The following is a 23008-nucleotide window of genomic DNA, read 5'->3' as shown; positions in this document are numbered from 1 at the left end:
TTGCAGCGAACATTATCATAAATGACAGGATAGATGTTAAGACAGTGACCACTTTGCCGTCTACCCATTTGGCCCCAAACCCACCCACATTAAATTGCTTGCAAAAGTTCACTAATACCACCAGGAATCCATGAAGTTTGCTTTATGTACAGTTTGCTTGACTTGTTTAAAACAGTTCAAAGTTCAAACTGAAGATTGTTTTGTTTTGTCTTGCTTTTTTGTTTTTTGTTCTTGCCGAGGAAGAGTTGAGTCTGAGTATTTTGCTTTGCTTTGTTTCTTTAGTGATTTTTTTTTCCTGATCCTTCTAGCTCTTTATAAGCTCTCAGGAAATGGCTTATATTCTGGCCCTAACTGGATTATGAGTCTACTGGAGTTTATAAATGAGGACTACAAGTTTCTCTTGTATCTACAGGTCATCTCTAGGTTGTTGACAATGGTGTCTATGCAATGAACCATCTTGGTGTTATTTGGTTCTGTACTTTTACTGTCTCTCTTTTAATGTCCACAGGTCTTTGTCCTGGTGACAGGGATCTCCCATCCTGTCCTCCTAGATCCAATTCCATTCCTGGAAGAATTGCAACAATGCAAATGCAACAGTATGCAGACACTGACTGTAGGCACCAATGCAGCACTTGGTCCATTGACCTAAACCATCATCCTTGTCGGATGCTGGCATTTAATTCTGTAGTTAGATTTACAGTCCCAGTACCTAGAAGAAAAAAATGACTGCTTCTACCAGAAAGACAGCCTGAAACCAGTACCTCTGCTGTTGGATGTGGTATCTGTAGCAAAGGCTACTATCTCTTTTATAGACTCTCCAACAAGACCCATGGGTCAGGGCAGTTTCCAGTTCTACTTGACATTACTGTTACATCCTCAAAGAACCCAAAATTCTAGATGCTATGACTTGGTCCCTTTCAAAGCTTTGGAGCATGGTACTGGGTTCTTTAAGGGGTACAATAGAGAACATGGTTTGTTGCTTTTGCCTTTCCAACCCCAGATCTATAAAACAATGTGGCGCTCCATGAGACTGTCATGAGTCAGGTCACCTCTAACTCCTTCACTGTTGACCTGGAAAGTGTTGTCTGGATTTCTAACCCTTTCACATTTTTATCCTCATTTTGATCATGGTACTCACCGAAATGTCCCCTTTACCCCTGCATACATGGCTTCAGGTTAGATCATGTTGTTCACATGACCTTTCTGGATGCCCTTTTGGTCTGGAATTATATGTTCATATTCTGATTTTGTATCATTTTTACCCTCTTATGGACTGGTAATCCTGATGAAGAAAATGAATCAAATTCTAAACTTTGAGCTTCCTAGAACGCTGGCAAGGATCTGCTTTATAACATCTTCATGTACAAGTCTACACCTATAGATGTCCTAGAAAGGTCAGTTTGTGCCCAGAGGGAAGGTATCTAAGATATAGCCTTACTGTAAAAAACTTAGGAATGAAGTGTGAGGCTACATTCCACTGTTACACTGGTGGGTACTATCAGCTCTTCATCATTCTCCCTGAGCTTAGACATTGTCTAGGAAAGTCACTGGTGGCCATTCCCCAACTCATAGCAAAACCCCCATTCTTCAGAATGGCTATGGTTCCTACCTGCCTTTTATTCATGTTCCTCTCATTCTGTCCCCCTTAACCCCATGATCATGTCATTCTTTTAGATGCTTTTGCATCTGTAGATACAAGTGCCATAGCACCACAGTTAATGGTAGTTGTTCAGCACCAAGTTTGATGAAAGGAAGGAATCTCTCCATCACTACTGTTTTCTTGCATTTTAAACCATGTTCACTACTAGACACCCATATTTGCTGAATAAGTGAGGCCAGGAATGCAGGTGGGAACTGGATTAATAATTACCTTTCCTGGTTTGATGTGTATATCTCTAGGTCTAAGTCGGTCCCTGTTTTTTCTCCTGCTTACCTTGCTTCCTATATTGCTTCTGAACAGCATAGCAGTCTTGTCCAGAGAGACCAGTTGCTGTTTCCCATTGATAACTTGGAATGCTTTCATTTTGCTGAAGTCTCAGAGAGGCAGAATGGATTGCCTATGATTCTATAGCAGACCACTGCATGATACTGTATTTTACACCCTCTCCCACGGGTTTGACTATCCACTATTTTATTTTGGTCAACGCCTTATTTCCTCTCTCTGGGGGCTGTTTGATTGTTGGCCGTAATAGCATTGGGAAGGAGGTCATAGCCTTGATGTGGAGCCATAGGAAGCTTTCAGAATCCTCTAGCCCATCACTTCTGTAGAATTAGAACTTTCATAGGCTAAGCCGTTTCAAACATTTCTTTATTTTTACATATATCTGTTTGTGAGGAGTATTTACACAACTGCTGTATGTGTCTGTAGGTGCCGTGGTGCATGTGTGGAGGTTAGAGGATAACTTTTGGAAGTCAGTTCTTCCCAGTGTGGGTTCTAGGAATCAGACTCAGGTTGTCAAGCTTGGTGGCAAGCCCCTTCCCAGCTGAGGCACTGATGACCTGGTGCTATATTGAGATCGTCTTTATTAGGTGTTACATGACTGTTGTACTAGCCTGTCACTTGGCAGGGTTACTTCTTTGACTAAGTGTGGCCAGTAAACATGGTCCATTAGTCTCTTTCAGGTCTTGCCCATGCTAGCTTCCTAAGCACCTGAAGTGAGAGCCACTAGTGTTTTGTTAGAAAGTAATTCTGTGTCTCGTTCTCCTACATACACGTAGCCTCTGATGAAGTCATTGTAAACATACAAGAAAGAAATGGGGAAGTGGTCTGGGAGTCCTGGTAGAAAGGATTTAAGCTTCCTGTACCCAACTTGATGTATTCGGCATAACAAGGTTAAAGAAAAAAGGGACAGAATGGAAGTGGACATGGAGCCTTGCATAGTCTTGTTCCTACCTCTTGGCCTGGATCACTGGGCTCCTGTGTTTGAGTTAGCGACCAGCTAGAGCAACACAGACAGACCCTAACTCAAAAACAAAAAAATGTGGGCTACGTCAAGTAATGTCCCCTGGGAAAAGGCAAAGCCTCTGTAATGTAGAATTGAGTGCAGAGAAACTGGGATTTGATAGATCTAGAAAGAATTTGAAATGGGAGATAGGTACCACAAGAGATGGGCATCTCCTGCAGGTGAGTACAGGGCTGGGGGTGCCAGTAGTGAAGGTCTGCTGAGAAGCCAGCAGGCCTCCATATTGCCAAAATGTATAGTAGACTTAAGAGTAGCTAGCCTGAGAAGGAAGGCACAAGGGAGGCTAGGTGTTCCAATGGAGCAGAACATGGATGTTCCTAAAGGTAAGGATGTGATTAAGGTTGGTCTGGCACAGGAACATACATGTTCTTGTACATTTACAGATTCTTGGGCTATTTGGACATTGCTTTAAACAGTATGAAATGGCCCTTCCTAACCTATAGCTAAAGTGTGTGGTTCTTTGCTCGCTCTCTCTCTCCCTCTCTCTCTCTCTCCCTCTCTCTCTCTCTCCCTCTCTCCCCCCCTCCCCCTCTCTCTCCTTTCCTCCCTCCCTGTGTATGTATGTTAGGTGTACTTGCATGTTACATGTATGTGTGCAAGTATTACATGTGTGTTTATGTGCATGTGTGTTACATATGTGTATTATGTGTGTGCTTGTATGTTATGTGTGTTTGTGTGCATGTGTATTATGTGTATGTTTGTATTACATGTATGTGTGTTATGTGTGTGAGAGCACAGCCTGTAGAAGCTGGTTCTCCCCATCCTGTGTGTCTAGGTGCTTGATTTCAAGTTCTTAGACATAGTGGCAAATACTGTTAGCCCCTGAGCCTTCTCACTGGCCCAAGGCTGTTATGTGTATGCGTGGTTTGCCTATGTATCTGGCAGCACCACCTGTGTGTAGTGCCTGTTGAGGCCAGAAAAGGGCATTGACTTCTCTAGACTGGAATTAAAGATGGTTGTGAGCTGCTGGCTAGGTGCTGGGAATCAAACCTGGGTCCTGTGGAAGAAGAGTGCACTGATCCATCTCCGCCCCATGTTCTCTGCTCTGATCTGATGGTAGATCTCTTTACTGGTCACTGGTAATTTGAAATGACTTAAGAACATCCTGAGATTTCTCCCCACCTGTTCTGAAGCCCAGTTTCGGAATCTTCTCATTTCTCTCTAGTTTGGTAGTCTTAGGCTTCAGCTTCGAAGCACTCACTGCACTCACCTTTTTAAAAAAAAAAAAATTACAAGTTCCTGTCTATACAAGAATCTGATCCAATTGGTGTGTCCTAGACATAAGAACTAGCAACAGTTTCCTCAGAGTATTGGTCCGTCATTCCAGGCGAGAGCAATGGCTCCCCCTGATGACGGATCATTTATGTTTAGCACTATTGACCAGAGCAGGATTATAAGTGTTGCTAAGAGCATGGACTCTGCAGACAGAGAACTCTTGTGTTATTCAGAATCCTCAGTTTCCTAGCGTGTCAGTGAAAGCCTTCGTAATAACGCTCACAGAAGAGATCATGGAAGAGTCAGAAAACCAGAGAACACAAAATGTTTAGCACGACAACTAGCACATACATGAACTCAACAGATAGCCACTGATGGTATTAATGTGTTTGTGATTGCACTAACACTTTAGTAGGAAAAGTCTGGTTTTCCATAGGCAAGTTTAGCTTCCTCTGCACACTGCTCATTCATCAGTGTATGACCTGATGAAGATGAATTTCAGGGAGTCTTACTTTGGACATAAGAAGCAAAGCTTAATGATTGTTATGATTTCAGGGCCTGGTGCTGTGGTGAAGGACAGCAAGGGTTACTTGTAAATATTTAGCTTAGTTTAAATTTGCTCGATAAAGTGGAGGTACAGGGTGGCGGTGTCAGGACCTGCAGATTTCATTCACGTGATGAGGGCAGTGTGGACTATGATTCGTTATCATTCTTACAGGAAATGCCTCATATTTTACCCACATCCCTGCAGCCCAGAAGGTTCATGCGCACCTCTGTAGTACTTAGGCCTTTTAAATCTTGTTTTAAATACCTTAAAAATAAAGAAACACGATTATGCCTGTCATTCATCCTGGCTCATCCTTAGCGGGGTGCTTGCCCCATCTTTCTGGCGAGCTGCCTGCCCCACTGCAAAGTGATTGTCGAGAGGTAAAATCTTTTGCCAAAACCATGAAACTCTTAATGGACATTAACATACTTGCATTTACAAGCAGTGAAGTTTGTCACCTTCGTGTTGTTATTTATGCAGCGTTAACCTTTTTCTCCAGATCATTGAGACTGAGAATATGATGGACCGGATTGTGACTGGCTTGTCTGAGTCTAGTGTCAAGGTGCGGTTAGCTGCTGTCAGGTATGAGCTTTACGTGGTCTGAATAAAAAAAACTCCCTTGCTCTGTGTTTAGCCTGTTTCCTTTCCGGTCCTTCACTAAGCACAGGATGCAGATGTTCCTGGAACGTATGCTCAGGTGAATCCATGCAGTGTGTAATGTTACCTAACAGAACCTAGCCTCCAACGCCCGAGAGGTGTCTCGCTGTAGCTGACTTAGTGTTGAGAGCCATGCTTGAAGTGTAGTTCGTGCTAGTGAAAAGCCAAGCAATTGATTTGAAATGTGAGCTTTGGCTTCTCGGGAAGCTAATTTTGATCATTCTTTATAGATGTTTGCACAGTTTATCCAGATCTGTACAACAGCTTCGAACCAGTTTCCAGGATCATGCGGTGTGGAAACCTTTAATGAAGGTGAGAAAGTCGCAGCAGTCGGCACAGAGCCTGTGAGAGCTGAGCACCCAGGGCTAGGGATACAGCTGACAGAACACTTTGATGCTTCTCTTGAGTCACACGGTCTGAGCAGCTGCAGACTTAGAGAATATGGCTCTCAGAGCATCAGCGTTTCATGTGTGAGAGGGAAGCCCCAGCCCAGGCGTCTTTATTAGCTTGAGCTCCTGGTGCTTGTTTGGCCTTCTGTATGTTTATTATTACTCTTTAAACATAAACCGAGAGGGTTTCCTTGTAGCCTTGGGGTTATAAAAAGGGAAAGAATTGACTGTTTATAGATATAAACTGAAATTTGTGCCATTAACTCTGCTTTTGGGTCTCCCGTGCCAGGAGGAAGGAATTCAAGGCAAATAAATCTGAATTGATTATAAAGAGAGCTTCCAACTAGTTGTTGCTAATAATGTTAACTCTCATTCAGAACCACGTCACCCTGGTCTCTAACCTTTCTTTTCTTGCTTTCTTCTTCTTCTTCTTCTTTTTTTTAACCTCTTAAGTATCTATATACATTTCATTTGCTCAGTAGATTTTTAAAATTGTTTTTGATTTTTGTTGTTGTTGTTTGTATTTGAATACTCAGTAAGCAAAGCTTCCAGGCACATTGGCCTTGCAAAATCTTTTACTATGGCGATCTTAGCCTTGCTTAAACTTTAGGTTAGAATAGGGACATCTGTCAGTGTGACAGAAATAAGAAAAATATCAATAGGACAGACAGATGTGAGTTAGACTTCAAAGATAAAAGCAGAAGGATTTCTTTCTGTGAACAGGAAGGCAATGTAGGAAATAGCAAGGGTGCCTTCATGACTACCGTAGAAGGATGGAGTGAGTGAGACAGACCAGTGGACAGCTAGCCAGGTGGAAGCTGGGTAATGCACGTCTGAAATCTTGGTTCCTGGAAGGCAGAGGCAGGAGGATCATGAGTCGAGAGCCAGCTTGGTCTGTGCAGTGAGAACTTGTTTTTGTGGGTTGCTGCTGCTGTTGTTGTCTTTAAAGGTGGAGTTGGATCGGTGAAGCAGGCCTTGGAAATGAACACACTGATTGGTTCCTATGCAAAAACGTATCTCACGGCTGAGCATGTGATTCATTCTTTGAGGTCTTGAAATAAGATGGTAGTCGTTGTTTAAGAAACAGTGTAAATCCTAGAGCTCCTTCCCTGGCAGGCACAACAGCACTGGGTATGGGATTGGTGTTTACGTTTCTAGAAGGGTGTCGAGTTCAGCCTTGTAAGGCTGGCTCATCAGGATAAAATGTTTGTTCAGTTTCTCCTTTGCTGGGGACCTCCCTTCTCAGCCTGTGGCTTCGCTGGTCTCTGATATACAGCATACTCTGAACATGACTCATTTCCTGCTATGATTCTTGTTTCCTGGAACTTACCGAGAGCCCCCAGCCTCAGAAAGGTTGTTTGCCTCCTCCAGCCACAATCTGAGTGCCTTTCCACCCTGGTAACACCTCTCCTCAAGGGTGGAGCAGTTCAGTCAACTAGTCTGTCTCAGACTCACAATCTCTCACCTAACGCAGGAGTAGCCAAGGCTCTACTCAGTTTATGTTACCTTTACAGTTCCTACCTTTTCCTTTCAGTTGTTCTGTTTTCTTTTGCTTTGATGATAGCTTGATCTTGATTTATTTATAATCCATCCAAGACCTTTTAACTGTTTTCTGTTTCCCAAAATAACTTCTTTTGTGTCTGGACCTTTTTCTCTGGTTGCTCAGCTCAAAAATCTCTGTATCATGCACATCAAGGATAGAGCCAGGTGGTTTCTGTCTACTTCTCCTGGGGCAAGCGTTTGATAAGACACTAGAAGAGCTTTGCACTCATGGCTGTGTGTGGGCTCGGATCTCAAACCACAACGTGGTCACACATTCAAGATGTGATCTCTGTCACATGCAGATACTCATACTCATTTTGATTTATCATAGTTGAGAACCTGCTTATAGATCTAATTTTCTCATTTGCTTTTCCACATTTTATCTGTTGATTAACTAGACACAAGATAATAGCCATTTAATTTTAATAAAATTTTTTGTTGGCTTTTATGTTTTGTTTTGTTTTGTTTTGTTTTTTGAGGCAGGGTTTCTCTGTATAGCCCTGGCTGTCTGGAACTCAAAAATCCTCCTGCCTCTGCCTCCGAAGTGCTGGGATTAAAGGCATACACCACTTTTGCCCCGCAATTTTTGTGTTATAAATATTTCTGTTCAGGTAAAATTCATTTATACATACATACATACAATATATACATATATATGCATAGATATATAGTTTTTTGTTCTGGGATCCAGCCCAGGGCCTCATACTTGCTAGATTAGCAAACTATACCCCTCCCAGTCCTATTTTATTAAAATTCTATTAGCTTGACAGCAGAAGTCAGCTTCTGAATTGCAGTATTTCTCCTATATATACTGTCCAGTATGAGAACTCAAGTTGTAAGATAATTGTTTAGGGTTTTGCTTAGTCATATATGACCTCATCTTTAGCATTTCAAAGTTAATGACATCGTCCTTTTTATTCTGTAGGTTTTACAAAATGCACCCGATGAAATCCTAGTAGTAGCATCTTCCATGTTATGTAACCTTCTTCTTGAATTTTCTCCAAGTAAAGAGGTTAGTATTGATTTTTCTCTTATCTGGCTAAAGTTTAGTCAATTACTGTTTGGTTTTTGTTCCTATTTATTTATTCAGGACAGAGTTTCTCTGTGTAGCCCTAGCTGTTGTGGAATACACTATGTAGACCAGGCTGGCCTCGAATTCACGAAGCTCCACTGCCTCTGCCTCCTGAGTGCTGGGATTAAAGGTGTGCACCACAACCAGCTGGCTTTTCTCATTTTGAAATTTGCAAAGCACTGAGTTGAAGAATCCTTCTGAGTTGTTTGCTTTGAGTAGAGAAGGAAGTGAGTTACTTCTGTCAGGGTTGGAATTACTTCTCATTACTCTGTTCATTCTGTCACGGTCAACTTACTTACCAGATGTTACAAAGCCCAGAGCCATTGCAGTAACATTCACCAAGTCTCAGCGACTTGGAAGGCTGAGGCAAAAGGATTCTAAGAGCCTAAAAGTTTGAGGCTAGCTTGCTTATAAATGAATAACTAAAAGATATCACAGTATGTAGTTAATAGTCTATACTGAAATTGCAAGTGAAGAAATAATTATAAAAATATAAGTAGTAGATTGTTTTCAAACATTATCTAGGAAAGACTTGTCTTTGAAAATGATTGTAAGTCATTTTAAGAGAGTAACTCCTTGCATCAGAAAATAATTCTCAGTGGTTATTGTTTAAGGCAGAATGAATATAAGGATTTTTTCTATTTCTATCCTTAACCATGTCCTACATGTACAATGAATTTTAGTAGTTTTTCCTGCTGTTCCCGTTGCCCACCTCCTCCCTAGCCTACTGACTTCCTCCTCTGCGGCAAATCACTGTCTGTCCTCATGGGCTGTTTTATGTGTGACCTACTCTGTTTGCTTAGAGTTGCTTACATGACCATGGGTAGAAGTTCTTTTCTAGAGCATGGGCGGCTTGACTGGGGGTACACCACTGAAGATGACAGCCTTCTCCCCCAGCATCAGTTAGCTGACAATAGACCCACAGGGAGGGGTGGAGCCTTATAGGCCCCTTCATCCCCATGATGAAATGTTGATGGCAGCCCAGTCTGTGCAGGTCTTAGGTGGCATGCACAGCAGCAGTGCGCTTGGTAATGGTCACGTCATGCCCAGAAGAGTCTTTCTGCTGCACCTTTCCCTGTCCTTTGGTCTATGTTCTTTCTGTTACCTCCTATTTATGTAGTGTTCCCCGAGTTTTGGAGGGGTCTCTTACTACAATTTATATAAAAAATTTTGAGCTCATGGCTTTTGCTCTTAATAAAGAAAAACTTAATAAAGGAAGGGTTGACACCTTATACAGTTTTACTGTTCCATTGTCTCTGGTCTGGGCTTGTAGAGGATGCTTACATGGATTCAGTCTCCAACAACAACAAACAACTCTGTGTGTGTCTGTGTGTGTGTGTGTGTGTGTGTGTCTGTGTGTGTCCGCCCTGTCCTTTTATAAATCCTGACGTGAGGTTTATTATTTGTTGGACCTCTGGTAGTTCATAATTCATTTTCTATATTGAAGCGTCTGCAGGCTTTGACTGATTTAGAATGACAGCACTGCCAAGACAAAGTCAGAAATGCTTCTGAGTATACTGGAGGGGACAAAGAACAGTAGAGCACTGACCAAATCCAGATTGAGTTACAGTCAGAGCAACTCCAGCCACCTAGAGCAGCCCCTGTAGCAAGCCTCCAGTGAGGAAATGTGGTAGATGAGCACAAAGGATTGGAATAATGTTTTATATTGAAAAAAGGCTTCCTTTTGATCTGCAAGGGAGAGGAATACAACAAAAACACTGCTGAACCAGTTGGCAGAATTGGAGTAGAGAGTTTATGTTGATAAGAGTATTGTTTTAATTTAATGTTAACTTTTCTGTACTTTGTAACTATATTGTGATTGTCTAAGAATATCCTGGGTGGGGGTTGGGGGGGTGGAGAGACAGACGTGGGTGCAGGGAACCAAACTATCTTTGGTTGTGAGCCTAGCCTTTAACGGCTGAGCCATTTCTCCAGCCCGTCTAAGAATATCTTTGTTCTCAGGAAACACACTGAAATATTGGGGGTTAAGGGCATCAAGTCTGTGCTGTTTTCTTTCTTTCTTTCTTTCTTTCTTTCTTTCTTTCTTTCTTTCTTTCTTTCTTTCTTTCTTTCTTTCTTTCTTTCTTCCTTCCTTCCTTCCTTCCTTCCTTCCTTCCTTCCTTCCTTCCTTCCTTTCTTTCTTTCTTTCTTTCTTTCTTTCTTTCTTTCTTTCTTTCTTTCTTTCTTTTTTTTCTGTGCTCTGTTTTCAAATGGCAAAGTAAAATTAATAATGTGGATTAGACACATAGAATGAGAAATGTGGTAAAGCCTCAGGGGCAGATGTTTGAAATACCATGATTTGAATATATGATCTTCAAAAATGTCATCTTGAAAGGCAGTGCCCTTTCCTGAATCTATACCGCTGAGTTCCTTAAGAGTCTTCTAGTCGCCAGGTGTCAGATACCCTGGATTACAACAAAATACCAGCATTTATTAGTGGTAAGTCTTAATCCTGTAAAGTCGGGATTTTTATGGACTCTCTAGAAACCCATTTTCAGCTAGGTATTCAGACTGTAGTCAGTAGTTAGGCTGTCCTAAGCATGAGATGTGACATGACTTTAAAAGCACAATTGTGCTCTGCACACAACACGGATGCTTAGTGCCATGAATATTCCAGAAACTCACATTCTGCAGTGTGTTCAGAATGAAAGGATTCGGGAAGTAGACAGTGCAGTTAGTTATAAGAGTCTGTGAGAAATCGATATGTATTAGGATGCCTACAAACTGTGTGTGTGTGTGTGTGTGTGTGTGTGTGTGTGTGTGTGTGTGTGTGTAAGAGAGAGACAGAGACACAGGCAGGCAGGCAGGCAGAATGAGACCTTGACCTTGTCTTCCTCAGGGTCAGGGTAACTTTCATGGTACAATAGTTCCTGCTTTTTGAAAACTGCTGAGACTTGAGTAAGATGTGGAAGAGATGGTGCAGTAAGCGGTGGAGAAGGCACTGTAGTTTGCAACCTGATGTGGACTCCAGTTTGTTGTTGTTGTTGTTTTGTTTATTAATTCTATCTTGTTCTTTCTTTCCTAATCAGCCAATTTTGGAATCAGGAGCTGTCGAGCTGCTCTGTGGGTTGACACAGAGTGAAAACCCTGCTCTACGAGTGAATGGGATTTGGGCTTTAATGGTATGTCTCACTGTTATAATGTCACAGCTTACAGGAAACACAGAGGCATTAGCAAAGTTGTAGGTATGGCATATGTATGTTCTGTAATTTTCTTTTTCAAAAATCTAGCTAACCCAGTCCAGTTTTCTCATGACCTATGGCCTGAAAGATTCCGTGTTCGTCTTTCAGGTTGAGCTGTAAAGTCATCCCTATAGCATGCCCTTATCTGGGAACAGAAGTTTGTGTGTGTTCTTCCCAAATTACTCTGATCATTGGGAGCTGCATATTTCATGCTTGCTTGTATTGATGTTCTTTTCTTTCTGAACAGATAGTAAACCAAAGCATAGAATAATTGTTGTTCTGACACATAAAATTTTATGTTTATGCTGTTCATGGTTTAAAAGATAGCTGTTCTGAAGTAGCTGAATTGAGTTAATATAAGTGCCACCCATGTAGTTAGCATATTTTGTAGAATAGTTACCTTGCCAAATAGTAATTGAACAGTTTATAGTAAACTTAATAATAGTTTATTAAGTTAGGAGGCAGAACCATTCTTTTCAAGATTATTAAAGTAAACGTCATTGAATTTTTATAAGGAGTAAACCTTCATGGACTTTCAAAAACATACTAAGGTTATTTACAATTTAGTTGCTGTGTATCAGACCAAAACTAGATACTTTATATTTGTAACTGCTATTTTAAAATCAATATTTCATGACTTTATTTAGTTGGGGAGTGTGCACACATGCCAGAGGTAACAGGACAGCTTTGGGGGGGAGTTGGGTGAGTCCGGCTCAGATCATGTGCTCTGTGTCTTTACCTAAGTGAGCCCTGTTGCTGGTCTGTGCTGTCCCTTGTTCATTCAGTTGTATTGTATCTACCTTACTGGTGGGAAAGTGGGCCTGGGATGTGTGTCCATGCTGTATCTGCTGAGTTACTGACATGAACTGAGGGACAGAAGTAATCATCTCTGATTATTTCTTAGTGGTGTTTCTCCTTAGTACAACTTGTAGCTCTTCTCAAAGCACCCCCAGGCCTTTTGAAAGTTTCTAACACCATCAATTGTACCTTAGCTCCTCTTCAGGACTGATCTCCCAGTGTCAGTTTCTTTACACTTCGGTGTCAGGAACCCCTTCAAGAGGAGAGCTTACTCAGAATCCTGTGTGTGTACATGTGTAAGGCCTGCTCCCCAGAACTCTCACTTAAATAGTCTGTGGGACTTGAGTTGAGGGCTCCCTGACTTGCTGGACACCAAATGAATCACTGCATCTTGCAATCTGTCTTATTCTAATCAGTCTCCATATCCAGCTCTACGATCTCTGTTCACAAAACAGAAAGCTATAGGATTACCTTTGGCCTGGGTCTCCGATGGCCAGCAAGTGTTATTTTGACTGTCATACTGTCCTGTGTCATTGATAATCTTGTTCTCCGATAGGTCTCAGTTGCTTAATTAGAATGAATACCTGTCTAGAGGGCAATAGCTAACATATAAGCCATCAACTTATAAGAAAATTTTCTAGCAAATGTTTGTTTATGAAGTGCTATTTGGCATTTGCTATTTTTTTCTTTCGACATGGAGCTTGAAGTAAACTGAGCTAGTCTAGTATATGAACTAAAAAATAAGTAGAAACAAAGTAGCCACTGGCTGGCTGAGCTGCTAATAGCCAGGGCATACCTCCAACCCATTGAGAGTTTCCTGTGTGACAAGGCGTTCTCAGAGGTAATAAGCGGGTTTGTATTTGTTCAAATGCCCATGTCAGGAAGTGGTTATATTCCTCGTATGGTATATCTAAGCATGGTTGTTAGTGTTCTCTATAGATGATGAAAAGGAACCAGAAAAATTGAGTGACCAATCCAACTTCCTTCTGTGCTTTGAGTTTTATTAAAATAAAATTTAATACAGTGACCATAAACATGATTCTTGTAATTTCTTTAATCATTTCAGAATATGGCATTTCAGGCGGAACAAAAAATAAAAGCAGATATTTTACGAAGTTTGAGTACTGAACAGTTATTCCGGTTATTATCGGATTCTGATATGAATGTGCTGATGAAGACATTGGGGCTTCTTAGAAATCTCCTCTCCACTCGGCCTGTAAGTAACATATGATTCCATCTGAGCTCAATGCAATGCTTGGCATCTGTGAGTGTAAGCAAAATGCTGACCATTCCAGAGAAGCAAGTTCGCGTGGGTGGGTGATCGGGGAACTACCAGCCTGCATAACCCTCCACCCACCATCGCTGTCTCCTTGTCAGGGCTCTGTCTCTCCATGTTCAGTGTGTACCTGTCTTGACTTTTCACTACTGTTATGTGGTTTGCTGGCCAGAGTGTGTCTTCTCTTCAGCCCAGATCATTGTCTCTGAGGCCTGTTTCTTATTTGAAAATTCCTTTCAATATCATTCCACAGACACATCTACCACCTGCTCACATATTGATGTCATTGTGGCGAGAAATGGTGCATGAAAGAGTATGAGAGGCTGAGCCTTGCTAGTGGGTCACTGTGGGCATTCTCTGATAGTCCCTGGCCGTCATCATCAGTGACTCTCAGGTAGATAGAGAACAGGAGGTCCCTTCTCTGCCTTCCTTGTCTTTTCAGTCCTTCTGACCACACTTGCACTCTAAGACTATAGTAGTGACCTACGGCATAGTTTCCATGTCTTTTGCTCTTATTCCTCGTTTTGTGCTTCTTGGTTCTCGGTGCTTTTAATTCTTTTATAGTACACACACACACACACACACACACATATACACATACATACATGCACACATACACACACATGTACACACATAGAGTGGGGGCAGCTTTAGAATAACAGTAAACACTTGTCTTTGGAATCTGGCTTTGTATGCTGTATTGTTCTGCTTGAAGCAGTTGTGCATCATGTAACTTTGACCAATGTTGTGTAAGTCAGGCGTTGTTTACACGGCCTTTAATCTCAGTGCTAAGACACTGGCAAGAATTCAAGATCTTGATCAGCTGCATGAGACTCTGTCAATAAACTAAACCAAAAGATAAAAGGCCTCCTGTGGTCTTTTGCTCTGTCTCCCAGATGGTAATTGTGGATTTCCCATTGTTTTGCAGCATATAGATAAAATCATGAGTACTCACGGGAAGCAGATTATGCAAGCTGTCACTCTGATACTGGAAGGGGAGCATAGCATTGAAGTCAAAGAGCAGGTACGTGTGGTGGAGAACCTTCTGCCTCTTAGGTACAAAGGTAGATCTTGTGAGTCTTCTTGTCTTGGAAACAAGAAGAAAGTTTCTCCTTTCTTGTGTGATTTCCTTCCCTGAAATAGAGGAAAACATGGCCAGAGTCTGTAGATTTCTTGCTTATGTCACATGCCACATGTACTGACCCATCTCTGCAGGAGCAGCTTCCTTTAGCACACTAGACTTAATGCTTTCTCCAGTCTGTCACTATGGTCTCAGCTCAAACCCACTACTCCCTGAATGATAATTCCTCGTCCTGAAGACAGTTTTGGTTTCTTTACTCTTCAGTATCTTCTATTCTTGGTTGCCATTTCAAACCCTTATTTTCTATAGGACATATTTAGGGAAAGTAGGAAAGTACAGCAGCTATATTAGCAGGGAGTCAGTTGGGAGTTAATATCTACATTTTCTAAAATTTATCTAAATTAGAAGTTGTGTATATTTTATTTTACGACAAAAATAAAGGTCACCTGCCAAGATGTTAACACAGAGTCTGACACACCACTAGTATTTGCTTTCCAGAAATGGTTGATCGTAAAAACGACTCTGGCCAGGCATGGTGGCGTACACCTTTAATCCCAGCACTCGGGAGGCAGAGGCAGGCGAATTTCTGAGTTCGAGGCCAGCCTGGTGTACAAAGTGAGTTCCAGGACAGCCAGGGCTATACAGAGAAACCCTGTCTCGAAAAAAAAAAAGACTCTGTTCATGTTCAAAGTTCTTGAGCTGTGTGTGTGTCACACATGCACGTGAACACACGAGTATGATATTATGTATGTGAGTGTTTGAAAGAGAGAGAAACTTGTCTGGCGTCATTATGGAGAGTTGGCTTATCCTTTGTGTTCCTGACTTAGAGCCATCCTGGATGTCAGAGAGCTTAGCACTTGAGATCTGGGCCTGAATTTAATCTTGAAAAAAAAAGAAAAAAGAGTTGACTAAGTCATTTTGAGACAAATATCTTAAGTGATTTAAAATATAGAAGTAAACTTTGATAACAATAATTTAACACTGGAAATAGTTGAAATGAAAGTCATCACTGGGATACAAGAATGAAGAATATACTGTTCAAAAAAATGCTACTTGCAAAGTATACAGATGTATTCTGTCTGTAGAGACAGCACTCGCCTGGATAGAATTCCACCAGTCTATAAATAAGCAAGTCACTAAGGCCAGCTGGGATTTAGATATGGGTGAAATGACCAACAACAGTGTGTTTTCTTTACAGAACACTAATATAGGTACAGATGCTCACAGAATTTGGAGATGACCCAGAAGTAGGTGTCAATAGGGGATTTAAACTTAGTTGTTATTTGGAACTTCAGTCCTCCTCAAAAATATCTAGTAAGTTACTTTTATTGGGGCATTCATTAAGCTGCATACATTTGCAGTATCCACAAGTATGCATAACTTATCACAGGTGCATCTACCCATGAAGCTACCACTGCAGTCAAGGTAGTGAATATACCCACTTTTGACATTTTATTGGAAAGAAAACAAGTTCCTCCATTCATATCACTCCCAGTCAACAGGGCACTGGAATATGGCAAGCAAAACAAACAAGGCACACAGATTGGGAAGGATAAAACAGAACTGTTCCCCAGACAGAAGAGCTGAATAGAAAACAGTATCTGTGTGATTTTTTTTTTTTTTAAATCTAGAACTAAGTTAAGTGAGGTGACAATAGAGACAGTTTTCTTTTTTCCACAATTAAGCAATGAGAGATTAGTAATAATACTAAAAACAACATTTTCACTAGCTTGAGGAAAACAAAGTTCTTAGATTTAAATCTCATAAGGCTTTGTGTCCTGAAAGTTCTAAGACTCTGATGAAAATAGAACTAAGAGTTAGGTAAACAGAAAAATATAAAAAGTTAATGATGTTGCCTCGCCTTAAGTGGTTACAGACAACATAATCCCAGTCATGATCCCAGAATAAAGAAGTATTAATATAGTTGTGAATTACCAAAGTCTTTCAGTTCCTAAAATCTTTGGGAAGTAAAAAGAACTAGAATAGCCAATTCTGTTAAAAAGGAACAGAAAACAAACAAACAAAAAACAACTGGAAACTCCCTGTTACTGTATCATCAGTGTAAAGCTAGAACTAACTAGGAAGTCTGCAGACAGATACACACGTATATGGTTTGTAATAATTTACAGAGTTACTGAGGAAATTCAGTGGGAAAAAGATGTCAGTTTTTTTAAAGGCCAAAAAATATTAACTTTAAACTTCATCTCATACCTTAGATAAAATTGTATTCATAAAGAGTAAAGAATAAAATTATAAAACTTTTAAAATATAGTAGAAAAAATGAAATGTTACGATATAGCCATTAAAATAGCATTCAGGAAAGGTACATTGATCTTCATCTAGCTGCGAAACTTGTACTCTGTGGACTGGACTCAAGCGCGTGAATCAGCAAGACACCCCACCTGCGGGAAATCACTATGTGAGCACATTAGACACAATGACTTGTGTTCAAAAGGTTTAGGAAGCTTTCAGAACAAAACGAAAACAACCAGCAGCAGATACTCCACAATACAACACCACTGCAAGGTCCTTAGACTGGCAAGCGTTTTGAAAACCACTGTTCCATTTACTTACTTATTTGTGTGGGGGTGGGCATGCTTGTTGAGGGCAGAGGGCAAGCAGGAGTCGGTCCTTCCCTTGTACAGTGTGGGTTCCAGGTGTGGAATGCAGGTGGCCCATCGTGGTAGCAAGTATGTCTGAGCCATGTCACCAGCCCTAGACTGGCAACCATTTTAAATGGCCATTTGTACAATTGCTAGGAAGCATGCAGTGAGAGTGCAAAATGGCACACTTTGAAAAGGTATGACGTTTTCTTACAACGTTAGCGAACACAGTCACTCTCAGTATCCGTCCATGACTGGTCTCCTCCTTCTCAGCATGTGGTACCAAAGTCTCCTGTCCCATATATAAAATGAATCGATATACTACTTGTATATACTCTATACACATCCTCCTGTACAGTCTAAATAATTTGAATTACTTCTGGTATAACAGTATAAGTGCTACATACAGTATTGTTTAAGGCATAATGACAGGAAAATATATATACACACTCACTACAAAAAGTTTTCCGCAGAATTTTCCACCTGTGGATGTGGAATCCACAATGCAGAGGTCCAGTTGTTACAACACAGCTCCCTAGTCCTATCCTAGGTATTAATTCATAGATGAAAACCTATTTCACAGGAATCCTGTCAATATTTATAAGAATTTTTATTCATAGTCACCAGAAACTAGAAACAAAGCAGATGACACTCAAGAAAGTCCTGTGTGAACTGTGGCAAACTGATTAGCAGCTGTGGCCGCGGGGGTAACATGGCAGACATGTTTTGGTACATTCTAAAGCATGGACTAATCTTAGGTGCATTGAACCATGTGAAAGAAACCAGGTTCAAAACCCAGCATGCTAGGCAGTTCCACTCACAGTGATTTACTTGTAAAAGACAACAGTGAAAAGAAAGCATTCAAAGGCACTGCTGGGCTTGGGGAAGCAGGTGAAAGTGGTGTCTCCCAACTTTCTGCAAGAATTTGTGGTGAGCTAGAACTCTGGTCTCTCTTCAATCTTGCTGGACTGTTCCAGTGCAGACCTTGGGGTCTAATATTTCTTCAGTGGAAGTGTTTAACTCAAAAGCCATTACTTTAACAGGAGGAGAACTATTCAAGGCTGTTTCTTCATGAGTAAAATATGACATCATAAATCTCTCAAGGAAATCTTTACTTCATCTGAGTTTTCATATTATTGCCATAAAATTGATTATCATATCCCCGTACTACCTTTTATAAGTAAGCAGTGTCCTACAGTGTTGCCCTCCTGTTTGGGGAAAGGGTGAGGCAGTCTTAATGTAGTTTAGGTCAGAACTCCCTTTGTAGCCCTGAGTGACTTCAAACTTTTTGTTTGTTTGATTTTTTTGGTTTTTTGGTTTTTTCGAGACAGGGTTTCTCTGTGTAGCCCTAGCTGTCCTGGAACTCACTTTGTAGACCAGACTGGCCTCGAACTCAGAAATCTGCCTGCCTCTGCCTCCCGAGTGCTGGGATTAAAGGCGTGCGCCACCACGCCCGACATGACTTCAAACTCTTAGCATTCTTCCTGCCTCAGTGTCCCAAGTCCTAGGACTAAAAGGTGGACAGCAGCTCCTCTCTTGTTCCGTGCATTGTCACACCTTTTTTACAGATGAACCCAACTGGAGCAGTCTAACTGATCTTTTCAAAGATCATCTTCAGTTTCATTTTTACTGTTTTTCTGGCCTCTATTTCAGAGGTCAGGTTGGTAAACTTTCTGTAAAGGGCAGGATAGGACTTTGATTTTTGCAGGGCTCTGCATTCTTTGTAGTAGCTGACAAGGGAACAAGGGAAATATTTCTATCAGTTTGCTCTGATAGACATATTTCCCTTGTTCTCAGTATTTGAAGAAAATATTATCTTTCACCATTGAGTATGAGATATGTAGGTTTTTGATAGATCCTCTTTATTAAAAAAAGAAAATTTTAACATAGTGTACTGACTACCAATGAGCAGATACTGGAGTTTTTTTCCAGTCAGTTTTTCTGCAGCTGTTGGAAACTCTTTACTGGCGCTGCTTCCCTGAGCAGCCACTGGCAAGACAGATACCTGGCTGTGCTTCAACAGAACCCCATGTTCACATAGACCAGGTGTTGAGTGGCTCCAGGCCACAGTTTGCCAGTCTCGGCTTTACTTAAGTGATTTTCAGTTGTTGATACTAGAGGATTATGCAAACTAGTGTAGTTTTTATCATTCTGCTGTCTAGTTCATATCTTGAGTTGACTTAGTTCAAGAACTAATTGAATGTCTTTGATTTTTCTCGTGTCTATAGGAATATTTATAGTAAGGGGTTTTTTTGTTTGTTTTTTTTGCTTTAGTTTTGTTCTTTTTTGTTTTTGTTGTTGTTGAGGATCATAGACCTATTCTGATACTCAAAAATAAATATCAATTACTCATCTGTCTTACTGAAAGAGCCTTCCATCATTTTCCTTTATATTCTTGAGTATGTAAGAGAGGGGTAGTTCTTCCACAGTGAGGCTCAACATGTTTACGTTTCTTCCTTTCTCCAAAAACATTTGGCCTTTTAAAATTCTCGTTCATAGCCAGTAATTTTTATGATTTCCTATTAGGCTGCTCTGGGCAGCTCAGTCTGAGCCCTTCTGAGGAGAAATGGGGAAAGAAGACAGAGGGGTGGAACCCGTGGCTCTTGTGTGTTCTTCCTCCTCCCTGCTCCCTCCTGGCTTCACCTTTCTACATACAGCTTGGCCTTGCTCTTGGCTGTTGTTGTCTTTGTCCTAGTCAATTCTGGTGATGTCTGTTTAGGGAGCATTGTCTCGCCAACACCTAGGAGGTCACCTTATATGGCTTGTGAAATCGTTTCGTAGTCAGCACCACAAAGGAAGAGCTGAAGTAAAGGAAGGTGTGTGTTTGCACACGCAGTGCCAGTGTGCCTGCATTAGTAAAGGAAGGTGTGTGTTTGCACACGCAGTGCCAGTGTGCCTGCATTAGTGCAGCTTTTGTGTCAATGATCTGGATGACAATGGGGAGGAGAAGAAAGGAAGGATTGGATACTCACTCCTTACGTGCGATAACCCTGTCCTCTTGTTGAACTGAGATAGAATGTGGGCAAAACAACCATTGCTCCACAGTTCTGAACTTGAATCCCTTGAAAGCAGTTGCTATCAGCCCCTTCCCCATTTCCTTGTGAGTTTAACAGAACACCCCTCATTTCAACATTTGGAAAGTTGAGGAATGTTGCTGCAAGTTCAAGGTCAGCCTGGGATACATAGTGAAGCTCTACAAGTAAACACACACATACCGCACAAGCAGAAGGCTGTTGAAATTGTCCAGAGGGTAAAGGTGTTTGCCTCACAATTCTGGCAACCTGAATTGTTCTCCAGAATCCACATAAACGTAGGAGACCTGAGCCCACACAGTTGTCCTCTGACCTTCACATATGTACAGTGCCACATCCACTCACTTCAACCTACCACATAAACACTCCAGTAAGAATTCTTTTATTTAAGTACAAATCCATTGTTACTGCTTTTCTTAGGGAACTGTCTGCTAATCTGTCACACACCAATCCATCTTCCTCAAGCCATTACTGTCACAGTTCATCAGCTGCCCAGGATTAAATGTGTTGCTACTGCCCGCTTAGACCTTGAGTTATAGAAATTGTGTTTTCTTTCTCTCTCCTGTACCACAGAGGCAGCCTTCTTTGGTTTATATTTCATCTCTTACTTGCTTAATCTAGTTACAGCTGTGTGCTAATCAAAGGGAAATATAGTCACAGACCCCTCAAGACAGTTGAGGTCTTGGGCCTCAGTAGGAAAACAGTTTCTTCCTTAGCTTCCATCCTTTAAGACTTATAAAGGGAAAGGCTTAGGCTGGAAGAGATTGAGGCTGTGCCCTGTCCTCAGCTGTCTTTGATGCCTGTGCTTCAGGCTCATGTTGCTGCCCCTGGCCTTTATAGTACTTGGCAACTTTTGTTTTCTTAGTTCCCTTTTGCTTCAGTGAAATGCAGTTGTTTATGAAACAGTGTAAAGTCAGGCTGTCTTCTTGCCATGTCCCCCAGGTGCCCTGCCGAAGACCAGTCTCTGCTGGGCTCCATCTGGGTTTGTATTGAGTTCCCTGCCAAAGTCCCTTTCCCTTTCCCTTAATCCTGGCTACAGACAAGGGAGCCTCTGGTAAGCATGATCTCTTCTACTGATCAGAATCTCCCCTTGCCAGTGCCCTGCCAAAATGTACTGTCCCACCAGCTGCCTCCAGTGTCTTCATCAGGCCAGCCTGGACCAGGGTCCTTTACACAGACATACCATCAACGTGTTGTAATTGTCATAGCCAATGTGGCATGGAGACAGGTTCAGTCATGAACTTGGGAGCAAGTTACAGATGGAGACCTAAGGAAGAGGGGAGTTGCAGTTCCTAGGAAGCTTCCAGCAAAGAGGCTGGTTACATCTTCAAAGAGAGCCGGGATCAGTCACAGGATCTTCTTAGAAATGAGTTTCTAAATGTATTGTCTTTGTAGTAGGAATTTGGAAGTGCCAGGATCCAACCCAGGCTCTTAGGTATGCTAGTCACTGACATTAATGTGATGGCTTAAAGCCCAACAAGAAACCACTCAAGTGTTTGAGTTCTTGTTTGCATAAGATAAACTTTTCTTGGATGTGGTTACTTTGTTTGGCCTAAATGACAGGAGGTGAGAATCAGGGCATTGATAGAACTCAGGAAAAGCTCTGTGCTTTCCGATGAGCAATTTTCCATCATCTGGGAACTTCTTTTTAAATTTTATTTTATGTGTATGAGTGTTTTGCCTGAATGTGTATGTATATACATGCTATGTGTGTACCTGATGCCCACAGAGGTCACAGAGGGTATCATATCCCCAGGAACTGGAGGTAAGGGTTGTTCTGAGCCACCGTGTGGATCCTGGGAACCAGACTTTGGTCTTCTACAAGAGCAGCACATGTTCTTAACCACTGAGCCATCCGTCCCTCTAGCCTCGAGGGAGCTTTCTTGATCACTGGCTCTTTGTTCTTTTCCAGACACTGTGTATCCTAGCCAACATTGCAGATGGGACAACAGCAAAAGAGCTTATTATGACCAATGATGACATCCTGCAGAAAATCAAATATTACATGGTAAGCCTCAGTCCCTCTTACTGCAGAATTAGATGGCAAGGGTTGTCTGTAGCTTCCTTGCTCAAACAAACAGCAGAAAGAAGAGTATAACAAAGTCAGAGTTTGTATACTAAAGTAGAAAGCAAGCCCAGCTCCTAGAAACAGGCCGCCAGCGCTGTGAGCACTCCCACCCAGCTCCAGTCCTGGTCTTCTGCCCTCTGCTTCCCTCTTACTGAAGATTTGAGCTCTTGGTTCTCCTCAGTCCTGTCTCCCTCGGGTCTCTCAGCCCTGTGGTGATGAGCCCTCTGCCTCCTGGTTCCTTGCTTGCTTGACATGCTTACTTCCAAGTCCAGCCTGCCACCCACTGCTCTGCCACTGTCGTCATGGGAAACTGCCAGGTCAGCACCTGTATCTAATGCCAGATACCCCCATCTTTCTGCATTTTGTCCATTTTCACAGCAGCATTCTAGCCGTGAGGGACATCTCCCCATGCCCTTCCTCCAGCAAAGCTGCCTTATCTTTGCTAGACATTTCATAGCATAACTAAAGGCACAGACCCAAGCTGGATGATTCATGTTTATAAACCCTGTATTGTGTCATTCACTGATTTTCTGGTAAGCTGTGCCTCCATTCTCCCCTGAATATGGTTGTACTTTGTCCTTGG

At 41.7% G+C, this 23008-nt stretch overlaps 1 protein-coding gene across 4 annotated transcripts in view; it reads left to right on the top strand.

Moving 5' to 3' along the window:
* Armc8 (armadillo repeat containing 8) overlaps positions 1 to 23008 on the top strand; it is an 89664-nt gene that overhangs the window by 57263 nt on the left and 9393 nt on the right. For 3 of the 4 annotated variants that reach the window (XM_029481164.2, XM_021171189.3, XM_021171190.3), the window contains 7 exons: positions 5225 to 5307; positions 5613 to 5694; positions 8239 to 8325; positions 11415 to 11507; positions 13432 to 13581; positions 14570 to 14665; positions 22270 to 22365. In XM_029481164.2, the coding sequence (XP_029337024.1) occupies positions 5225 to 5307; positions 5613 to 5694; positions 8239 to 8325; positions 11415 to 11507; positions 13432 to 13581; positions 14570 to 14665; positions 22270 to 22365 (687 nt within the window). The remainder of the gene's footprint in view (positions 1 to 5224; positions 5308 to 5612; positions 5695 to 8238; positions 8326 to 11414; positions 11508 to 13431; positions 13582 to 14569; positions 14666 to 22269; positions 22366 to 23008) is intronic. The other variant, XM_021171191.3, reaches the window with a different exon arrangement.

This window comes from Mus caroli, unplaced genomic scaffold (assembly GCF_978045245.1).
Source record: "Mus caroli unplaced genomic scaffold, Mus_caroli_1 scaffold_11, whole genome shotgun sequence".
In the NCBI taxonomy this organism is placed as follows: Eukaryota; Metazoa; Chordata; class Mammalia; order Rodentia; family Muridae; genus Mus; species Mus caroli.
Note: the sequence above shows the minus strand (reverse complement) of the source record. Positions and strands in the feature narration are given on the sequence as shown.